The 17,206-nt window shown below is 60.4% G+C and overlaps 11 protein-coding genes across 11 annotated transcripts in view; 5 read left to right on the plus strand and 6 right to left on the minus strand.

Annotated features, from left to right (window-relative positions):
* Positions 1 to 207, minus strand: part of OT_ostta18g01900 (unnamed product) — a gene marked incomplete at both ends in the record, with an annotated part of 1,321 nt that extends 1,114 nt beyond the window's left edge. The window contains one exon of the mRNA XM_022983617.1: positions 4 to 207. Within this exon, the coding sequence (XP_022840589.1) occupies positions 4 to 207 (204 nt within the window). The remainder of the gene's footprint in view (positions 1 to 3) is intronic.
* An 80-nt stretch (positions 208 to 287) lies between these two features.
* On the plus strand, positions 288 to 1,493 carry OT_ostta18g01910 (FMN-binding split barrel; the record flags this gene model as incomplete). The annotated part of the gene is made up of 1 exon (XM_022983622.1): positions 288 to 1,493. One exon carries the CDS (start codon positions 288 to 290, stop codon positions 1,491 to 1,493), a length of 1,206 nt encoding a protein of 401 aa, XP_022840590.1.
* Positions 1,494 to 2,090: 597 nt separating this feature from the next.
* OT_ostta18g01920 (unnamed product) lies at positions 2,091 to 3,065 on the plus strand (the record flags this gene model as incomplete). Its single annotated transcript, XM_003084190.1, has 1 exon — positions 2,091 to 3,065. The coding sequence occupies one exon, from the start codon at positions 2,091 to 2,093 to the stop codon at positions 3,063 to 3,065; it is 975 nt and encodes a 324-aa protein (XP_003084238.1).
* A 128-nt stretch (positions 3,066 to 3,193) lies between these two features.
* Positions 3,194 to 4,666, minus strand: OT_ostta18g01930 (Cytochrome b5-like heme/steroid binding domain; the record flags this gene model as incomplete). The annotated part of the gene is made up of 1 exon (XM_022983637.1): positions 3,194 to 4,666. The coding sequence occupies one exon, from the start codon at positions 4,664 to 4,666 to the stop codon at positions 3,194 to 3,196; it is 1,473 nt and encodes a 490-aa protein (XP_022840591.1).
* Positions 4,667 to 5,513: 847 nt separating this feature from the next.
* Positions 5,514 to 6,872, plus strand: OT_ostta18g01940 (HSP20-like chaperone; the record flags this gene model as incomplete). Its single annotated transcript, XM_022983642.1, has 1 exon — positions 5,514 to 6,872. One exon carries the CDS (start codon positions 5,514 to 5,516, stop codon positions 6,870 to 6,872), a length of 1,359 nt encoding a protein of 452 aa, XP_022840592.1.
* A 114-nt stretch (positions 6,873 to 6,986) lies between these two features.
* OT_ostta18g01945 (HSP20-like chaperone) lies at positions 6,987 to 7,640 on the plus strand (the record flags this gene model as incomplete). The annotated part of the gene is made up of 1 exon (XM_003084193.1): positions 6,987 to 7,640. One exon carries the CDS (start codon positions 6,987 to 6,989, stop codon positions 7,638 to 7,640), a length of 654 nt encoding a protein of 217 aa, XP_003084241.1.
* Positions 7,641 to 7,792: 152 nt separating this feature from the next.
* On the minus strand, positions 7,793 to 8,707 carry OT_ostta18g01947 (SLC41 divalent cation transporters, integral membrane domain; the record flags this gene model as incomplete). Its single annotated transcript, XM_003084194.2, has 1 exon — positions 7,793 to 8,707. One exon carries the CDS (start codon positions 8,705 to 8,707, stop codon positions 7,793 to 7,795), a length of 915 nt encoding a protein of 304 aa, XP_003084242.2.
* Positions 8,708 to 8,814: 107 nt separating this feature from the next.
* Positions 8,815 to 10,149, minus strand: OT_ostta18g01950 (SLC41 divalent cation transporters, integral membrane domain; the record flags this gene model as incomplete). The annotated part of the gene is made up of 1 exon (XM_022983656.1): positions 8,815 to 10,149. One exon carries the CDS (start codon positions 10,147 to 10,149, stop codon positions 8,815 to 8,817), a length of 1,335 nt encoding a protein of 444 aa, XP_022840593.1.
* A 311-nt stretch (positions 10,150 to 10,460) lies between these two features.
* On the minus strand, positions 10,461 to 12,950 carry OT_ostta18g01960 (unnamed product; the record flags this gene model as incomplete). The annotated part of the gene is made up of 1 exon (XM_022983661.1): positions 10,461 to 12,950. One exon carries the CDS (start codon positions 12,948 to 12,950, stop codon positions 10,461 to 10,463), a length of 2,490 nt encoding a protein of 829 aa, XP_022840594.1.
* A 208-nt stretch (positions 12,951 to 13,158) lies between these two features.
* On the minus strand, positions 13,159 to 13,872 carry OT_ostta18g01970 (Protein of unknown function DUF4281; the record flags this gene model as incomplete). The annotated part of the gene is made up of 1 exon (XM_022983667.1): positions 13,159 to 13,872. The coding sequence occupies one exon, from the start codon at positions 13,870 to 13,872 to the stop codon at positions 13,159 to 13,161; it is 714 nt and encodes a 237-aa protein (XP_022840595.1).
* A 531-nt stretch (positions 13,873 to 14,403) lies between these two features.
* OT_ostta18g01980 (unnamed product) lies at positions 14,404 to 16,893 on the plus strand (the record flags this gene model as incomplete). The annotated part of the gene is made up of 1 exon (XM_022983673.1): positions 14,404 to 16,893. The coding sequence occupies one exon, from the start codon at positions 14,404 to 14,406 to the stop codon at positions 16,891 to 16,893; it is 2,490 nt and encodes an 829-aa protein (XP_022840596.1).
* Between the last annotated feature and the right edge of the window lie 313 nt (positions 16,894 to 17,206).

The following is a 17,206-nucleotide window of genomic DNA, read 5'->3' on the forward strand; positions in this document are numbered from 1 at the left end:
GGCGTCCGACCGACCGGGTCCGAAAGACCGACCGAGCGAGGCGTCCGACCGACCGGGTCCGACCGACCGACCGAGCGAGGCGTCCGACCGACCGGGTCCGAAAGACCGACCGAGCGAGGCGTCCGACCGACCGGGTCCGAAAGACCGTCCGAGCGAGGCGTCCGACCGACCGAGCGACCGGCGGTCCCGCGCGCGCGCCGGGGTCATCTCGCGACCGCGTCGACGCGTCCACGTCACGGCGACGGTGGCGTCGCGGACCCCGCGCGCGCGCGTGATCGTCGGGCGTGATGTCGCTCGCGACGATCGCGGTGGACCCCGCGCGCGGTGGACCGCGAATGGTGGGCGCGACGCCCGGGCGGGAGCGACGGCGCGGGGCGACGGCGCGGACGATCGCGCGCGGGTCCGTGGCTCGGTGGACGCGGATGGTGTTCGTGCGCGCGGGCGGTGGTGACGGTGGAGACGGTGGACGCGCGTGGTGCGCGCGCGATGGGACGATGGGAAGGGGGGGTGGAGGGCGGCGGCGCGCGCGCGGGACGGCGGCGGCGAAGACGGATGACGACGCGTCGCGGGAAGGGCGCGTGGAGGCGACGGAGGCGACGGCGTCGTTAGATCTTCCGCTCGAGAGCGCGAAGAAGCGGGTGATGGGACGGACGAGGTTGCTGCGGACGCCCATGGCGGGGGGCGTGGTGAGCCGAGACACAAAGGACAGCAACCTGCCCTCGATGGCGACGGCGGCGAGAAACCTGATGGAACTCGCGGATTACGGTGATTTGAGCACGACGATGAGTCAGATGCATCACAGACGCGCGGGGTATCCGTTCGGGAGCACGGTGGACTTCGCCACGGACGCCACGGGGCATCCAATCTTTTGCTTGGCGCCGCTGGCGATTCACACGCGGAACATTCAGGGAGACGGGCGGTGCTCGCTCACGGTGAAGATGAGCGGTTGGGGCGGGTTGGCGAACGCGCGAGTGACGATTTTTGGAGATGTTCAGCGTCTACCGGGCGGGGAGTATCAGACGGCGGCGAACGAGATCTTCAAGGCAAAGTATCACGGGCGCAAGGAGGCGATCGACATGGAGGACCGCTGGGGCGACTACACGTATTACCGCATGAACCGCATAGTCGACGTGTACTTCGTCGGCGGCTTCGGAACGCTCAACTGGATCAAGCTGGATGAGTACATGGGGACGTCCCCGGACACGATCGTCACCTCGCAATCGGGCCGGAGCGTCGTGGAGACGCTGAACGAGCTCAACGCGCGCTTCTCCGCTCGACTCGCTCGGGAGATGAGCAAGGTCCTGGAGCTCGACGTGGACGATCTCTGGATCATATCCATCGATCGTCGTGGCATAGACGTTCGCGTGCGTTACGACGGGAGCTCACTCATTCGAAGAATCTCATTCGACGTGGACGTCGAGTGCCTCGAAGACGCCGCGCGCTGCGTGGAGTGCGCGATCGACAAGGATGACATTTGCTCCCCGGAATTTTAATTGAGATTCACAACCGTCGATCGAACGATCCCGATGACCGTTTTCCCATCGCTCGCCGCGCCTCTCGCCGCGCCCTCGCGCTCACCGAGCGTCTCCGAGCTCGTACAGTTATCGTCCACACGAGGTGACGTCACGAGCATTCGTTGTTTTCGTGACGCGCGTATGGATTTTGGGAAGATATGACGCGTCACGAGTCATGAACCTTGATGAGTCCCTCCGACAACGGCGAGAAATCGAACCGACGTCACCGACGACGCGTTCGTGCGCGACGCAAACTCCGCACACGCGCACGCGGCCACCGTCGACGACGCGCGCGCGATGAGACCGAACGCGCCCCGTGAAATTTCCACGACGACGTCCTCCGCCCGCGGGCGTCGATGCGGAGGCGACGCGCGCGCGCGCGCGATCGCTGCGCCCGTTGTCGACGTCACCGGTCGGTCCACCGTCGTCGTCCTCAGCGCCCCGTCCAAGGCGCTTGAGCCGGAGAACGAGAGCTTGGAGGCGAAGACGACTCGAGCGAAAAATTCCGTGATCGCTCTGTGCGCGCGTGCGGGCGTTCGAGCGTCGCACGTCGCCACGAGCGCGTCTGGAGCCGCGATGGCGTGCGGGGCCACCGAGCTCGCATCCGTCGAGCACTCGAGTGGGGTGACGCGCGACGCGAGCGCGCGATGGATCGTGTGCGCCGACGGCGTCGACGCGAGCGATGTTATTCGCGAGCTCGACTCTGTGTGCGAGAGCGTCGAGGCGGGTTCGGCGCGTGTGCGCGCCGTCGGCGGCGCCCTGCGCGCGTTGGCCAAGCGCGCGTCTCGTCCGTTCGCCGTCGTCGCCTTTGATAACGAGTCGAGGAGAGGTTTGGCGGTTCGCCATCACCGCGCGTCGTGCGTGCGTTACGGTCACGACGAAAACGGCGCGCTCGTGCTCACGATTGGCGGTACCTTTGATGACGCCGCGCTCGACCTGGAGGAACTCAGCCCTGGGCGCTTCGTCTTCGGACACGGCTACGTCAAGCCGATGGAATTCGGGGAGTTCTGGGCGAGTGCTCGCGCCAACCGCGCGGGATCTCCGGCAAAATCGGCGACGAAGCGCTACGAACCGATTCCGCGATCTCCGCTCGCGCCGAAGAAGGTTCAAGGGGAGGTCCCGCGCTTGGCTCCGGCGTCCGCCGACGCGTACGCGCCGCCAGCCGTGCGCGCGGCGAGAAAGGCTGCCGAGGAGCGCGCCAAACTTGAGGCTGAGGTCGAATCTCGCAGAAATAGCGAGGCTGTCGATCGCGAAATCGCCATCTCGCTTCAAAATCAAGAGCGATTGGCTTCGGCGCTCGGCGGCGCGCTCACGTCGGCGCTCATGTCCGCCGTATCGCGCGCAAGTCTCTCGACGGAACAAACGTTGTTGGAGGTATCTCGATTCCATGCCGCTCGTGCGGGTCGACAAAACGTCGAGGCGGTTTCGAGCTTCTATTCGCCCGCTCCGAGCGACGAACGGAAGTCCTTCGACACGTGCGCCCGAGTGTCCATCGACAGCCGCAGAGGCTCGGTGGATTCACGCCTCGATCGCCGTCGCGCCGCCGCCTAAGCATGTTCGATATCAAGACGCTCAGAAGCCGTGGGAGCATCTGATGCTATGTACATTAGCGCAACAATGTAACAAAAAAACAGTATTAGTCTAAACTATCTTCTACCCGTACCGGTACTCGCGTGAAGTCACTGTCCCAAGTGCACGCGCACCGCCGTCGGCTCGGACGCCAGCCGGAACGTGGTGTACTGTCGCAACTGTCGAATGAAGTCCTCACTCGGGGCTGGCTCGGGACTCGGTACGAGTTCGGCGCGATCGCGCGCGCTTACCTCACCGATGTAAAACTCTTTCAGGTACAGAAAAGATTCACGAGAAGAGTGATACATCTCGAAGTGCCTCGCCGCGTCGAGATTCAGACTTTGGTTCGGAATGATAACATCACCTCCGGGATGCTCCGGGAGCCAGCGTTTCACGTCCAAGACCATGCCGTCTATGACGAGCCAAACGCCCCCAGACGCGTTGTGAGCGACGATTTCGTCCCACGCGTACTCCCGAATCCGAGAAGCGTGCGCGCCGAGCTTCTCCGCGCAGTATTCGTCGAGCACTCTGCATCCCAGCGTCGATGCTGCGAGAGCAAGCGCTTCGGTCACGCGAATGTCGTACGCTGGTGGTGTCTTCCTGAGCGCCAAGGCTTCTAGAAAGATTAAGACGCGATCGAACACGTCGGTGTCCACATCAACTTGTACGCAAACATGTTCCTCGCATTCATCACCGAGATCTCCCGCTCGCCTAACCGCTCCGGTGAGGGAGATGCATTGCCTCAGCAGTGAACGATGCACGGGAAACGTCTCGCCATCGCGAGTCGTTACCTGAAGAATCTCGCGCCTCGCCAGGCGCACGCTTCGTTCTTTGCCTTGATTGTTGGCGATGATCAACCGGCTCTCGTCGCTCGAGCGGACGTAGAACGTCGTCTCCGCGTGAACGCGGGCGCGAAAGCAGTGGTAACCCACCGCATGAGCTTCTTCCTCAGCGCTCAGAGAGTTGACTTCCGCGATACGCGCCCTGTAGTTTCGACCTTCGATTGACAGCGTGAAAATCTCAGTGGCACACACGACTCGTCCGATCTCCCCGAGCGACTTTTGTAGCGCGCGTCTCGCGACGTCACTCTCGACGCGCGTGGTTATCTCCCGGACCTCGTCGTCCATCAAACGTAATTCGATCGTGACGTCCGTCGCTTCCAAGCGCTCGTCCACCGCTTCAAATTCCATCGGTCGGTCCGTGCCTGCGCGCAAGTTGTGTCGCTGCGCGTTTGTCAAACGAATGCAACCCATCGGGACGTCCTCGCGCACCTCCAGCGCGATGCATGATCCTCCGAGAGCGGCGCCTCGTCGAGAAAAGGCAATTGACGACTGATTTATCACACTCGACACGCTTTCGTGCACGTATGCGGCGTATCTGGCGCTCGAAGCGATGTCTTCGGCTTCATCCGGGACCACGCGCAGTCTGACATGTTTCCCGTCTTCGCTCAAGCCCGTCACGTCGTCGTACATCACGCGATCGATCTCTGACACGTACGTACCCACGTCTACATCACTCCTGTCGCGTCTGGCCACGCCAGAGGTGAGCGTGTTCGGCCCGCGAGGCTGCTTGAAGTTGACCATGACGACTCGAGCGCTCAACCGACTCGGCGAATCACGAGAGAGGCGGAATCAACCCGACGGACATCCCAATCACCCTCGCTCGCTCGCTCGCGAACGGCTCGACGTCGCAACCGGCAGCCACTAGTTTCCTCGTCTCCTCGACTCGTCGTTCCTTCCTCGAAATTTCTCTCACCTCTCCTCTCTTCTCCCGCTTGCGCGCTCCGTCCAGGTATCCCACGCTCGCCCGCGCGTGTTGCGACTCCGGTGACGTCCGATCCCGATGCGCCCTACGAAAGAACGCCGTCGTGAACGCGCACGACGCCGCGAACGCCAATCGCGGATCGAGCGTCGACTCGTGCGCTCCACGCTCTCGCCGTCCCAGGCGCTCGGCTTCGACGCGCGCGAGCGCGGAGACGCGCTCGACGAGAACCCGTCGCGCCCTCGGCGCGATCGACCGCTCGCGCGCCTCTCCCGCGCCCGCGCGCGGATCCACCCCCGACGTCGTTCGCAGCAGCGTCCTGTAGGACGCTCGAGCGAGCGCGTCGAGCGTCGACGACGTCGTCGACGCCAACGCCCGCGCGGTGGTCACCACCGCGCCTTCCGCCCGTCGCGGTCCGCTTCCGTGGACGCCCGCGACGACGACGCCCTCGACCGCGCGCGCGAGGACGCCCTCGACCGCGCGCGCTCGACGCATGACGCGCGCGCGCGCGGTCGAGGACGTCCTCGAGGCGATGGGGGACCGCGTGCGGGACGTCGTCTAAACCCTCGTTGGCACGCGCGATGCGATGGGCCGTCCGTCGATGCGGCGTCCGTCACGATCGCGCGCGCGCTCGGTGACGCGCGGCCGTCGTGCGGTGGAGCGCGAGCGATGGATCAGACGTACGACGTCGTCGTCTTGGGCACCGGATTGAAGGAGTGCCTCGTCGCCGGTGTCCTGAGCGCGGTGGAGCGAATGAAGGTGCTGCACGTCGATCGAAACGATTACTACGGCGGCGAGAGCGCGTCGCTGAACCTGTTGCAGGTGTTTGAAAAGTTTGCAAAGGAGCGAGCGATGGATAAGAGCGCGATCGCGGCGAAATACGGACGATACCAAGACTACAACATCGATCTCATTCCAAAGTACATCATGGGCAACGGACTCTTGACCAAGGTGCTCGTGAAGACGGGCGTGCATCAATACATTCAGTTTCGCGCGGGAGACGGGAGCTTCGTCGTGGGGAAGGGAGGGAAGATTCACAAAGTTCCCGCGAACGATAAGGAGGCGCTGAGGAGCTCGCTGATGGGAATGTTTGAAAAGTTGCGAGCGCGGAGCTTTTTCGTCTTTGTGCAAAATTTCGTCGAGACCGATCCGAGCACGCACGGGGGATACAACCTGCATCGAATGCCGGCGAGAGAGTTGTACGAAAAGTTTGGTTTAGCCGCGGAGACGGTGGAGTTCATCGGGCACGCGCTGGCGCTGAAGACGAACGAGCGGTACCTCGACGAACCCGCGGTGAACTTGGTGAAGGCGGTGCGACTGTACTCGGATTCCATGGCGCGCTTTGACACGGGATCTCCGTACATTTACCCGCTCTACGGCCTGGGAGAGCTCCCACAGGGTTTCGCACGGTTGAGCGCGGTGTATGGGGGGACGTACATGCTCGCCAAACACGACGTCGAGGTGGTGTACGACGAGGAAACTGGGCGCGCGTGCGGAGTGAAATCGGAGGGCGAAACCGCCAAGGCGAAATTTGTCGTCGGCGATCCGAGCTACTTTCCGGGGAAGACCAAGGTGATGGGACAAGTCGTCAGAGCGCTGTGCTTGCTGAGCCACCCGATTCCAAACGTGAACGACGCGGAGAGCGTACAAATCATCATCCCCGCCGCGCAGTGCGGACGTCGTCACGACGTCTACGTTCTCGGCGCGGGTTCGTCGCACAATGTGTGCGCCAAGGGGCGATATTTTGCCTCCGTTAGTACGACAGTCGAAACGAATGACCCTCAGCGCGAGCTCGAGGTCGGTCTTCGCATGCTCGGCCCGATCGACGAATTGTTCTACAACGTCTCAGATGTGCACCATCCGCTCGCCGACGGCGTCGCCGACGGAGCGTTCATCTCCACGGGCTACGATGCGACGACGCACTTCGAGACGACCGTTCGTGACGTGATTGATATTTACAAGCGTATCACGGGTAAAGATTTGGATCTGTCCAAGGATGATTTCACCGCGGCGGACACGAGTGGATAAAGTTGAAACATGTCATGACATTTTCTCGTTTATGGACGCCGACGCCGACGCGCGCAGACTTCACAAATCACCGCGCTCGCGTCGCTCCCGGAAAATCTTCACTTCACGCTGGAAATGTACCGTCAATCAAGACGCGTTACCGCTCGCGCTCTCGCCGTGTTTCTGTGTTTTCACGCTATCGCTCTTCCCGTCTGCGCGTTTCAGCTTTTCCCAATAAAGCATCACCGCGAGCCGGCAAAGGAGGACAACGCTAGTCCGAAGAATGAGATATCTCGCGCCCTGAACGCCGTACAAGATCTCGTGAGAAATTTCGACGTGTGTGCACCGAGCGTGGGCGATGATGGCGCTATCGTGGTGGACGACTCCGAGCACCGCTGGCCGCTCGCGCAAATGTTGTTCTCGTCTCTCGTAGATTCGCGTTCCGCCGTTGACGTCACAGAGACGGCCGACACGATCACTTTCGCAGCGGATGTTCCTGGCATCGATCTTGCTGATCTTACAGTCGATGTGATCGGAAACGTGCTCACGATTCGAGGCGAGCGAGTGGATGAGGGTCCTTGCGATTCAGAAGCGTCGTCGTGCGAGATCGATTCCGCCCGCCATAAGCGTGAACGTCACTTTGGAAAGTTCGTCAACAAATTCATCTTGCCTCCGAACGCAGTCATCGACCAGATCTCCGCCTTCGTCAAAAAGGGAGTATTGAAAGTGCTCGTCCCAAAGGCGAGTGCGCCCGAGCCGGTTCACGTGCCAGTCGTGGCGGTTTCGTAGAAGCGCCGTCGCAAGCGCGTGGAGGCTCCCACGAGCGTGCCCAAATAATCGAAATTTTAGTCGCTTTACTGCGTTGAGAAAAATCTGAAAAAATTAACACACGCTACGATCGTTTCGTGCTAGCCTATACGCGCGCCTCTAGGTCGATTAACTCATACGAAGTGCTCAAAGATGAAGGAAGCAACAGTGCACGTAATTATCACGCCGCTGACATCCATGACGACCTGTACACTCGTGCCCGCGTTAGCCGGATCTTGATTCAACCTCATCAAAAGAAATGGCAGAGCCGTTCCAACGCACGTGGACGTGGTGACGATAGCGAACAACGCGGTCGCGATGGCGAACGGCCCGATTAAATCGTCCGTGCCCTGCGGAGACGTGAGTAAAACTCGCACGAAACCAGCGCTAGACAAAACCACTCCGAGCATTAAACCGACCTGAAATTGTTCAACCAGAGTCTTCCGCATGCACTCGTTCGTATTTTCCATCTCCCCCGTCGCTAAACCGCGGATGACGTGAATGGCGCTCTGATTTCCCGCGTTGCCCCCGGCGCCGACCAACATCGTGAGGAAGAGCGTCACGATGATGTTCTCCTTGATTAAATCTTCGTATCCGCTCAGCACGAAGCTTGACGTGCTCTGTAAAATCAACAGCCCCAGGAGCCACCGAACGCGCGTATACGCCTCGGTGAAGACGCCCACGACCTCGACGTCGGTGTCCACGTCCTTCGTGGACGCGCTCTTGCTCACCCAGCTCCGCTGCGCCTCGAGCATTCTCCTCGCGAGCGCGCGTTGGACCTCCATCGACGTCGACGACGTCGACGTCTCGGCGCGCGCGATCGAACCGTCGTATGCATTCGACGTCGACGGCTCGCTCGATCGCTCGGACGCGGACTCGCGCGCGAGCGTCTCTCTCGTCGTTCGCGCTCGACGCCTCGTCAGCGACAGCGTGTGAAGAGAACTCGGTCGTTTCAGAGCCTTGCGTGCCGTCGAGCGGCGCATGTGCGCGACCGTGGACGTCGATACCGCCGTCGTCGTCGCGCGCGAGAGCTCGAACGCGACCCGCATCGTTCGAACGCGTCGAGAAGTATCACGCTGTCGGCGCGCGATTTGCTCAAGTGTGACTTACGCGAGCGGACCGAATGTTGTTACAACGACATTACGGGATCACACGATCACGCGCGCGTTCGACGGTGTCTCGTCGCACGAATCGGTTCGACCTCTACCTTGGACGCGGTCGCTCCCGCTCGAGGGCTCGCTTGCGTCGATCCTCCGAGCGCGTTGAGGAGCAAATTCAACTCGCTCTGGGTGAAAGACGGAATCGACACCGGGCGAGCGAGAGGGTCCGACCCGGGACGCGCGCTCGCCGATCGTGGGGTCGTTCCCTCAGTCTTGAGACTCAAAAAGTGCTTGAGCGTCGCCCCGCGCTCGAGGGCATCGCTACCATCCTCGTTTGGTGCGAGCGAGACTGAGACGTTGTCCGCGCTTCGTCTCGACGACGTCGGAACCGCGCTCCGATCATCACCCATGTTCTCCTCTCGCACCGTCGTCGCCGGTGTGGCTGAGAGCAGCCAACTCATGACGTGCTTCAAGCCGTTCGTCGATTTTTCTTCTGAGTCTCTAGACGCGCCATCGGCGTAGCGCACAAAGGCGCTTCCATTACTCCCGCCCGGAGAGTTGGCAGCCATGACGCGCGGGGATATCATCTCCTGGACCTCCTTTAACAAGTCGAGCTCTGCGCACGAAAGGCTGAGCGTTTTTCCAACTGAATACCCGGCGGGAAAAATCCCGCTGAGCGAAGCCGCGGGCTTGAGTGACGTCGAAGGCTGCAACGCGCTCTTCCCTCCTCTCCCAACGTCGCGACTCGGAATGTTGATGGAAAGTGTCGGTCTCCACGCAGTCAAGCGCTCCGACGCGCCCGGGCTACTCGTGGGCGATCTCATGAATAACGTTGGGGATATCCTTTCTTCGCCTCGCGATCGTGCCGCGTTCTCTCCAAGTGTCGATTTCCTTTTGGAACCGCGCGCGCCGCGCGAGGCAACTGCCTCCGCTTTCTGGGTCGCCTTCCGCTTCCCTCCCGTCGCCGCCTTCGCACGCGCGATCTCGTCCGCGGGCTCTGCTTTCGTCGCCTTCGTCGCCGTCGTCGTCGCCCTGGCCCCACTCGCTCGCCTTCGTCGTTTGCTCGCGCCGAGCTTCTGAACCAACGCCTTGTACCGATTCTTTGCCCCGTTATCGGTTCTCCCACCGACGATGCGCGCGATCTCTGTCCACTTGTTTCCCAATCTCTCGTGTGCCTCCAGTAAGGCGTCGTCTTCCTCCCTCGTCCACTCGTGCTCCTTGATTTCGTTCGTGAGGTGTCCCGTGTACCTGCGTCGACACTGCTTTGCCGTCTTGGGCTCGTCGCACGCGCCGCTTTCATTCATCATCGTCGCGATCGCGTTCCATCTCTTCGCTCCGTGCCTGGCGATGATATCTCTGAGCTTCTCTTCCTCTCTCGTCGTCCACGGCATCGCGTGCGGAGCCTTGGAACGACCGCGTCGAGGACGATTCTTACCTCGTCGAACGCGCAATTCACCCAACGAGGCGAACGATGGCGTGACCACGGGCGTCGCGTTCGAGGCTCAGCGCTCTCGCGCGCGACGACGACGGGGCCACGGCGTCGGGAAATCAACCACCGCGCGATCGCCGCGCGCAACCTCGCCCTCGGGCGCGCGTGTGACGCGTAACGGTGTGCGAGCGAATGAGGGCACGAAGTTGGTTCTCTCGGCGTACGAGTAACAAGCGCGCGCGACGCGCGGACGTCGAGCTAAGAGACGCGCGCTCACCCTTCAGCGTCGTCGTCATCTGCGACGGCGCGCGCGACCTTTGATTCATCCGCGGGAGCGGTGCCGTTCGGCCAATATTTCTTCCCTCCACCCGCCTTCTTTTTATGTTTCGCGCTCATAAAAGACACCGCTCGCAGAACCGAATCCGCTTCGTCAATGTTCAGACGTGATTGTTGTTGCTCTTCGAGATTCTGCGTAATACTCGGACGTGCGGTGTCCGTCTGCGCCTCGCCACGAGACAGGAGTGAATTGAGCGAGCCGGAAACGTCGAAGATTGAACGCGCGCCACTCTGGCCTTGCTCTGCCTTACGCTCTGCCCGAGCTTTCAAGACGTATTCTTTTCGAAGCTCTTCGTATCTTGGGTCGCCTTCTTCTAGAACCGCTTCCGAGCCCGTGAGCGAGCTTTTTATGTATTCTGAAAATGCATTTGTTCTTCTATCCGCGTCTCCGCTCCCTCCCGAGTCTGAGGTCGACGGCTCGTCGAATTCCTCCTCGCGCCTCCAAGCGTCGTCAAACCGTCCTCCTTCCTCGCGAAGTTCCGTCATGATGCGTATTTTCAACGAATCCTTGGCTTCATCCTCATCCAGCTCGATTTTCCGACGACTACTGAATTCCTCGTGGTCTTCTACGCTGGCAACGTCAAAGGCAGCTTCGCTCGTTCCGATGAACTCGTTCGGAGCGAATAGTCGTTTGGTGCTGTCGATCGGCACACGTTCGTACTCGTCTTCCTTCCAAAGAGTTTGCGTGAATCGCTCGCGCGCTCGTCTCTTACTTCTCCGCAACGAGTAAATCGTCGCGTTGTTGCACGGTCGCGCGACTGAAAAGAAAGACGTGATCACCATGTACTGATACGTCGTCAGGAAATCTTCATGCTCGTACACGGATTGAGAGGCGACCCAGATCTTGAAGCTCACCAAGCTTTGCACGGCCAAGAGCAGAGCGAAGAGCTCGACGTTACTCGCCGAAAGGCGTAATCGGCACGCTCCGGGTACCATCAAGGGATTGTAAAAGTACACGCTCGATATGGGGTTTTCCTCGCTCGAGCGTTGCTTGAGTGAGAGTTTTGTGACGCGGTTGGTTTGCGTCCACTCGTAGTGTGTCCACAGGTACAAGGGCGCGAGGGCTAGGAAGAGAACGACAGGCGCCGCGCCGTTGCGACCGCCAAATGTCTCGAAAGGATCGTTCACGTAAAGTTCAGAAATCTCATCCTTCTCCACGACGACGACTTCTGGTGCTTTCATACTCTCATCGTCGGCTATTTGCTTTTGAAGCTTTGAGATTTCGACTTGCAGCGCGTCTCGATTGAACAGCATCCTCTTCAGATCTATCTCCATCATCTTGATTGTGCTCTGCAGCTCAATCGCGCGAGGATCGGTCTTCATCATCGTCCGCGAAAATGTCCCTTGCAGATCCCGAGCGGTGCGCTTCATATCGGCAAAAATTTGAAGGCAACTCGCCTCTAATCGAGCGCACTCATTCTGCTTGTGAAGCAAATCTTGCGTTGCCACGGTGATATCAAATTTCTTGGGCTTTGGCTTCCGACGCTCTGACTCTGACTCAACGTCGTCAGCGTGCTCAATCACCGGCTTTTCGACCACTTTCGTAGGCGTCGTCGTGCCGAAACACCATCCACACGCGGAGTTGGATTCCGCCGGCCTATCGCTCTGCTTCTCCACATCGTCCTCTATCTTATTCTCACCGGTCGTTTCTATCTCTTCATCGCTCTCTTCGTCGACGAAACCATCTCTCTTGATGTACTGCTCGCCAAAGATCCATCGAGCGACGCGAGCCGTCGTATCGTTCCGTCGTCCATCGGGGTGCGTCATCAACGGCGCCACTCTCTTTTCAAAATAGCTCATGTTTATGTACTTGCTCGTCGTCTCCTCGTACGTTCTCGCCCGTATGTCTATCGTACGTTCCACCTGATCGCTCGATTCATCCGGCGCCAGGGACTCGAGACGCGTGCGCCACGCTAAAGATGCGCTCGCCTTGGCTCGGCGCCTGGCTATGGAAATTTGACTTTCGTTTGACGCAGCCGTCGTCGTCGTGTTAGGGATGAGAACTCCGAACGTCCGAGTCACTCGTCCGTCGATCCTCACCCCTGAAATCGCCGCTGCGACCGCTCGCGCCTCTAAGTCGCCGTCCGCTGTCTCTTCATCGTCTTCCAGTCCCGGCGGCGCCTCGTCGCTCAAAACGTCCTCCGCGTTGATTTCTTCGTCTCTTACCACGGCCTCGAGTCTCCGTTCCCGATCGGGCGCGCGCTCGAGCGCACGTCGCGCCTCCTCATCACCCACTTTCTTCGCCTCTTCCACGTCCGTCGCGTTCTGTGTGCGTTCAGCGTCGTCCACGTCCACGTCCAGGCGTGTCTGGGATTCCATCGACTCGCTCACCGCTCGCGCGCCGTGTTCTGCACCGTCCTTCGTTGCCAGAGCGTCCGCGCGCGCATCGCGTTGCTCGACGTCATCGTCGGCGACGTCAGGCGACATCGCGACCGCGCTCGAGGTCGAACGGGCGAGGTGAGAGCGAACGAGCGAGGGAGTGAAGTCGGCCGAGGTGTTGAGCGCGCGAAGACGCTAACCGACGCGCGAGTGGTCGAGCAAGTCGTCGAACGGCAGAAGCGCTGGTGCGCCGTGGCGATGCGAGTCATACAATAATGAATACAATATCGAGCTAAACAATCGACGCAAGCGTCTATCACGCGGTCGGCGCCGCGCCGCGCGTCCTTCTCTCGGCGACGCAGTCGAAAGCCCAACACGTGACGACGTGCGAAAGCAGCGCGAGTGGACCGAGTAAAGTGGCGAGAACGAACGTGTGCGCGCTCGGCGGAGCGTAACCATGCGTTCGCAATCGCTCAAACGTCTTCAGAGCGACGTGTCGAGCGACGAAGACGTTGACGCACAGCAGATGCGTCCACGCGCTCGACGCAGTCGCGCGCGCGCTCAGCAGCGTCATGATGGACGAAAGCGTCGGGATGAACTGCACCTTCCCCGTGGCCAATCCCTCCTCGAGAGATCCCGGCATCATCAGCGACAGCGTTTCCGGCGTCCACGACCTGATCAACAGCGCGCCGTACGCGACGCACGCCGGCGCGAGCGACGCGAGCGAACTCGCGAACGCGACGTCTCGCGCGTTCCCTCTCGCCGCGCGCGAGCACCTGCACACGCAATACATGGCGTAACTCGACGTCGCGCACCACGCGGCTTCGTCCACGCCGAACGTCGCCGTCACCGTCCCTCGCGCTCTCGCGTTCGTTCGCCTCGAGGCGACGACCGCGCGCGTTCTCGGTCGTCCCGCGCCTCGTCCGCGCGCGACGCCGACGTCGCGCGCGCCGTGCGTTCGCGCTCTCGCGCGCGCATCGCCCGCGACGCCCGCGACCGCCACCGCGCGCGGTCGCGTCGGCGTCGCCATCGCGCGCGACGCGACGTGGGCGCATCGTTCACGTCGCTCGCACACGCGGGTGTGTTTTAAGGTTTAGGATTTGGGTATCGGTTGTGGGTTTAAGGTTTAGGATTTGGGTGTCGGTTGTGGGTTTCCCACACCCGATCGTCTCCGACGGCGCGCGCGATCGTCAACGACGGCGCGCGCGATCGTCAACGACGGCTCCGATCCGACGAGGACCGAACAAGGATCGACGGCGTCGAGAAACGGACGATGACAGACACGATCACACACGCGGGTGTTGCATCGCGATCGGATATCACACGTGAACCAATCAAAATCACGGATTTCACCCATGGCGCGTGTCCGCCACGCGACGCCACGCGCTTTTTTGATCGCTCGTACATTGATTGACGAATGACCATGTGTGACGTTATCACGCGGGTGCGCGCGCGCGCCGCCGCGTCGGCAACCGGCACACATCGACGGACGCGCCGAGCGACGGACGCGATGGGAGGTCGAGCGAGCGAGACGAGGGATGGGGGACGACGACGTGGAAAGATGACGCTCGCGCTCGCGGTGATGGCGAGCGCGTGCGGCGCGCGCGGCGCCGCGGCGGCGGTCACGGAGCTCCGCACGCTCGCGGGGTCGTTCAAGTTTAAGACGGACTTGTCGAGCGCATCGAACGTGACCATTATGAACAAAACGGCTGACGTGAAGATTACCGAGGCGCTCAAGCTGAGCGAACACGTCGCGCACTTCGCCGCCGAGCTCGCGACGTTCGACGGTGTCAGCTCTGACTGGGGTGACATGACTGAAGATTACGACGCGTGGATCGCACCTTGGGTCGAGAACAACACGCTCTACTCGAACGAATGGGTTCGTCTCACAGAGAATAAGATTCCGATAGTCGACGGTAACGAAGTCGAGGTGCCTAGCGATCCGCTCAGGAGTTACGTCGCGGCTGCGGTCGCGAAGGCGAAGAGCGACGCGGGGAGTATCAAAGCGATGAAGGAAATCATCGAGAAGACCGTTTGGGACGCCGCCGGGTATCAAGCATCTCTCAAGGCGCTCGCCACGGCGCAGGAAGTAGATTCGAGCTCTCCGAAGAACGGCGTCTGTGTGTCCGGAACAAGCCAGACGGATGCGACGAAGGCGCACTGGGATCTTGGCGCGGCTTTGATCATCGGCGATGGCTACCACTCCGTCTTGGGACGCGCGCAGAAGCGCGGGTTCGAGTTTGGCACCATCGGCGCCACGGGCGTCGCGAAGGCGTACGAAAAGATTATGAAGCTCTTGCGCGCCGGACAAGAAGAAAAAACGTGCGCTGGATCGGACATGACCCTGCATGAAATCTACGAACGAATTGAGTGGCAAATGCGCGTCGTTTACTCGCAATCGATTCTCAAGTACGTGTACAAGATGGACATGGCGATCGCCTCTGGAAATGTGACCGCCAAGTTTCACGATCTGCACGCCGAGGGTCAAGCCATGTATCGCGTCATCGCAGGCGACGTCATGGCCAAAGCATCGACCGAGGGCGCATGGTTGAACGAATACTTCAGAATCAACGTGAAGCGGACTGCTGGTTCATGGAATTATGCCAACTACTGCGAGGCTCGCAAGCACGTCGTCGCTTTCATCAAAACTGGATCGACGCACGACGTGAAGGAAAGCGACCTCGGAACGTACGTCGACGCCGCCAACGTGGACTGCGATGCAAAGACCAATCACGATCCTTCCCTTGAGCTCAAATCCTTGGCGGGGTCGTATTATCCCACGGACCTCACGTCGAGTTCGGATTCTGGCGCTCTCGCTCGGTTCAAGCGCGCGAAGGCGCTCGGCGCTAACGTCGCGCACATCTTTGTCGAGTTGGCTGCGTACGTCCTGAACAAGAAGTCGGACTGGAGTGACATGAGCGAAGATTTTGTCGAGTCGTACAAGGAGTGGACCGAGGATTGGACGTCGTACAAATCGAACGAGTGGGATCACATGACCAAGTACGAATTCCCGAAAACTCGTGCGAGTGGAAATTACCCCGCCAGTTCGACACCTCTTTCCACGTACGTCAGCGACGCCGTGGAACTCGCGAAGGACGATACACGCCGTGAAGCGGCCAAGGAGATGATTGAAAAGACGATGATGGATGCAGTCGGGTTCCACGGCGCGCTCAATCTGTTGAGCAAGGCGCAGGCACTCGTCGCGGATGGTGGTGTGTGCGAGACTGGTTCACGCAACGACGAGCAAGACGGTCGTTGGGACGCCGCGGCGGCGTTGCTCATCGGCGACGGCTACCACTCCGTGCTCGGTCGCGCGCAAAAGCGAGGCGCCGAGTTCGGCACTTTAGGTTCCACGCACTCCGCCAAGCCGTACGAACAGATCATCCAACTTTTGCGTCAAGGTCAAGAGGAGACAGATTGCGGTCAACTTCACGAGATTTACGAATTGATTGAAAAGTGGCTTCGCGTCGTCTATTCCCAAAGCGTTATCAAGTACGCGTACAAGATTGATACAAAGTTGAAATCTGGCGAGATGTCGGCGTACGACGATCTCACCGCCGAGGGTCAAGCGATGTACCGCGTTATTGCCGCGGATGTGAAGCGTAAGGGAGCGACTACCGCGCCAGACGCGTACACGTTCTTCGACGACCTCTTCGACGTGCGCAAAGGGCCCACCGCTGGGTCTTGGGCCTACGCAAACTATTGCAAAGCCATCGACCAGTTGACAAAGGCGTTATCCTCCAGCACGCCATCGCACGCCGTGACGGAGTCCGACATTGGCACTTACATGCATGCGTTTCACGTCCACTGCGCGACGCAAACGGAGCACGGTTCGTCGTCCAGCGTCGCCGCGTTGTTTGAAAAGGTGCACGCGTTGGGCGCCCCAGAATCTGGCGCGTCGAAGAAGGAGGTGCGCGCGGTCGAGGCGCTCGCCGCGTTCAGCTTTGTCGTCGGTTTAGCCGGTCTCGTCGTCGGCTCCGTCGCGCTCCACAAGACGCGCAGAGGCGGCGCGACGGCGTTCAAGAGCTCGTACGTCGTGCACAACGTGTAGAGACATTTAACACCATTCATTCCTGATTCCAATCGCGAGAAACCGAACAACCGACGCCCAAATCCTAAACCTTAAACCCACAACCGATACCCAAATCCTAAACCTTAAACCCGCACCCGATACCCAAATCCTAAACCTTAAGGTTTAGGATTTGGGTTTTGATATTAACATGGGTTTCGATGTCGATTTAGGGTTTAGGGTTTAGGGTTTAGGGTTTAGGGTTTAGGGTTTAGGGTTTAGGGTTTAGGGTTTAGGGTTTAGGGTTTAGGGTTTAGGGTTTAGGGTTTAGGGTTTAGGGTTTTAGGGTTTAGGG

The sequence above is a fragment of the Ostreococcus tauri genome (assembly GCF_000214015.3).
Source record: "Ostreococcus tauri WGS project CAID00000000 data, contig chromosome 18, whole genome shotgun sequence".
Taxonomy (NCBI): domain Eukaryota; kingdom Viridiplantae; phylum Chlorophyta; class Mamiellophyceae; order Mamiellales; family Bathycoccaceae; genus Ostreococcus; species Ostreococcus tauri.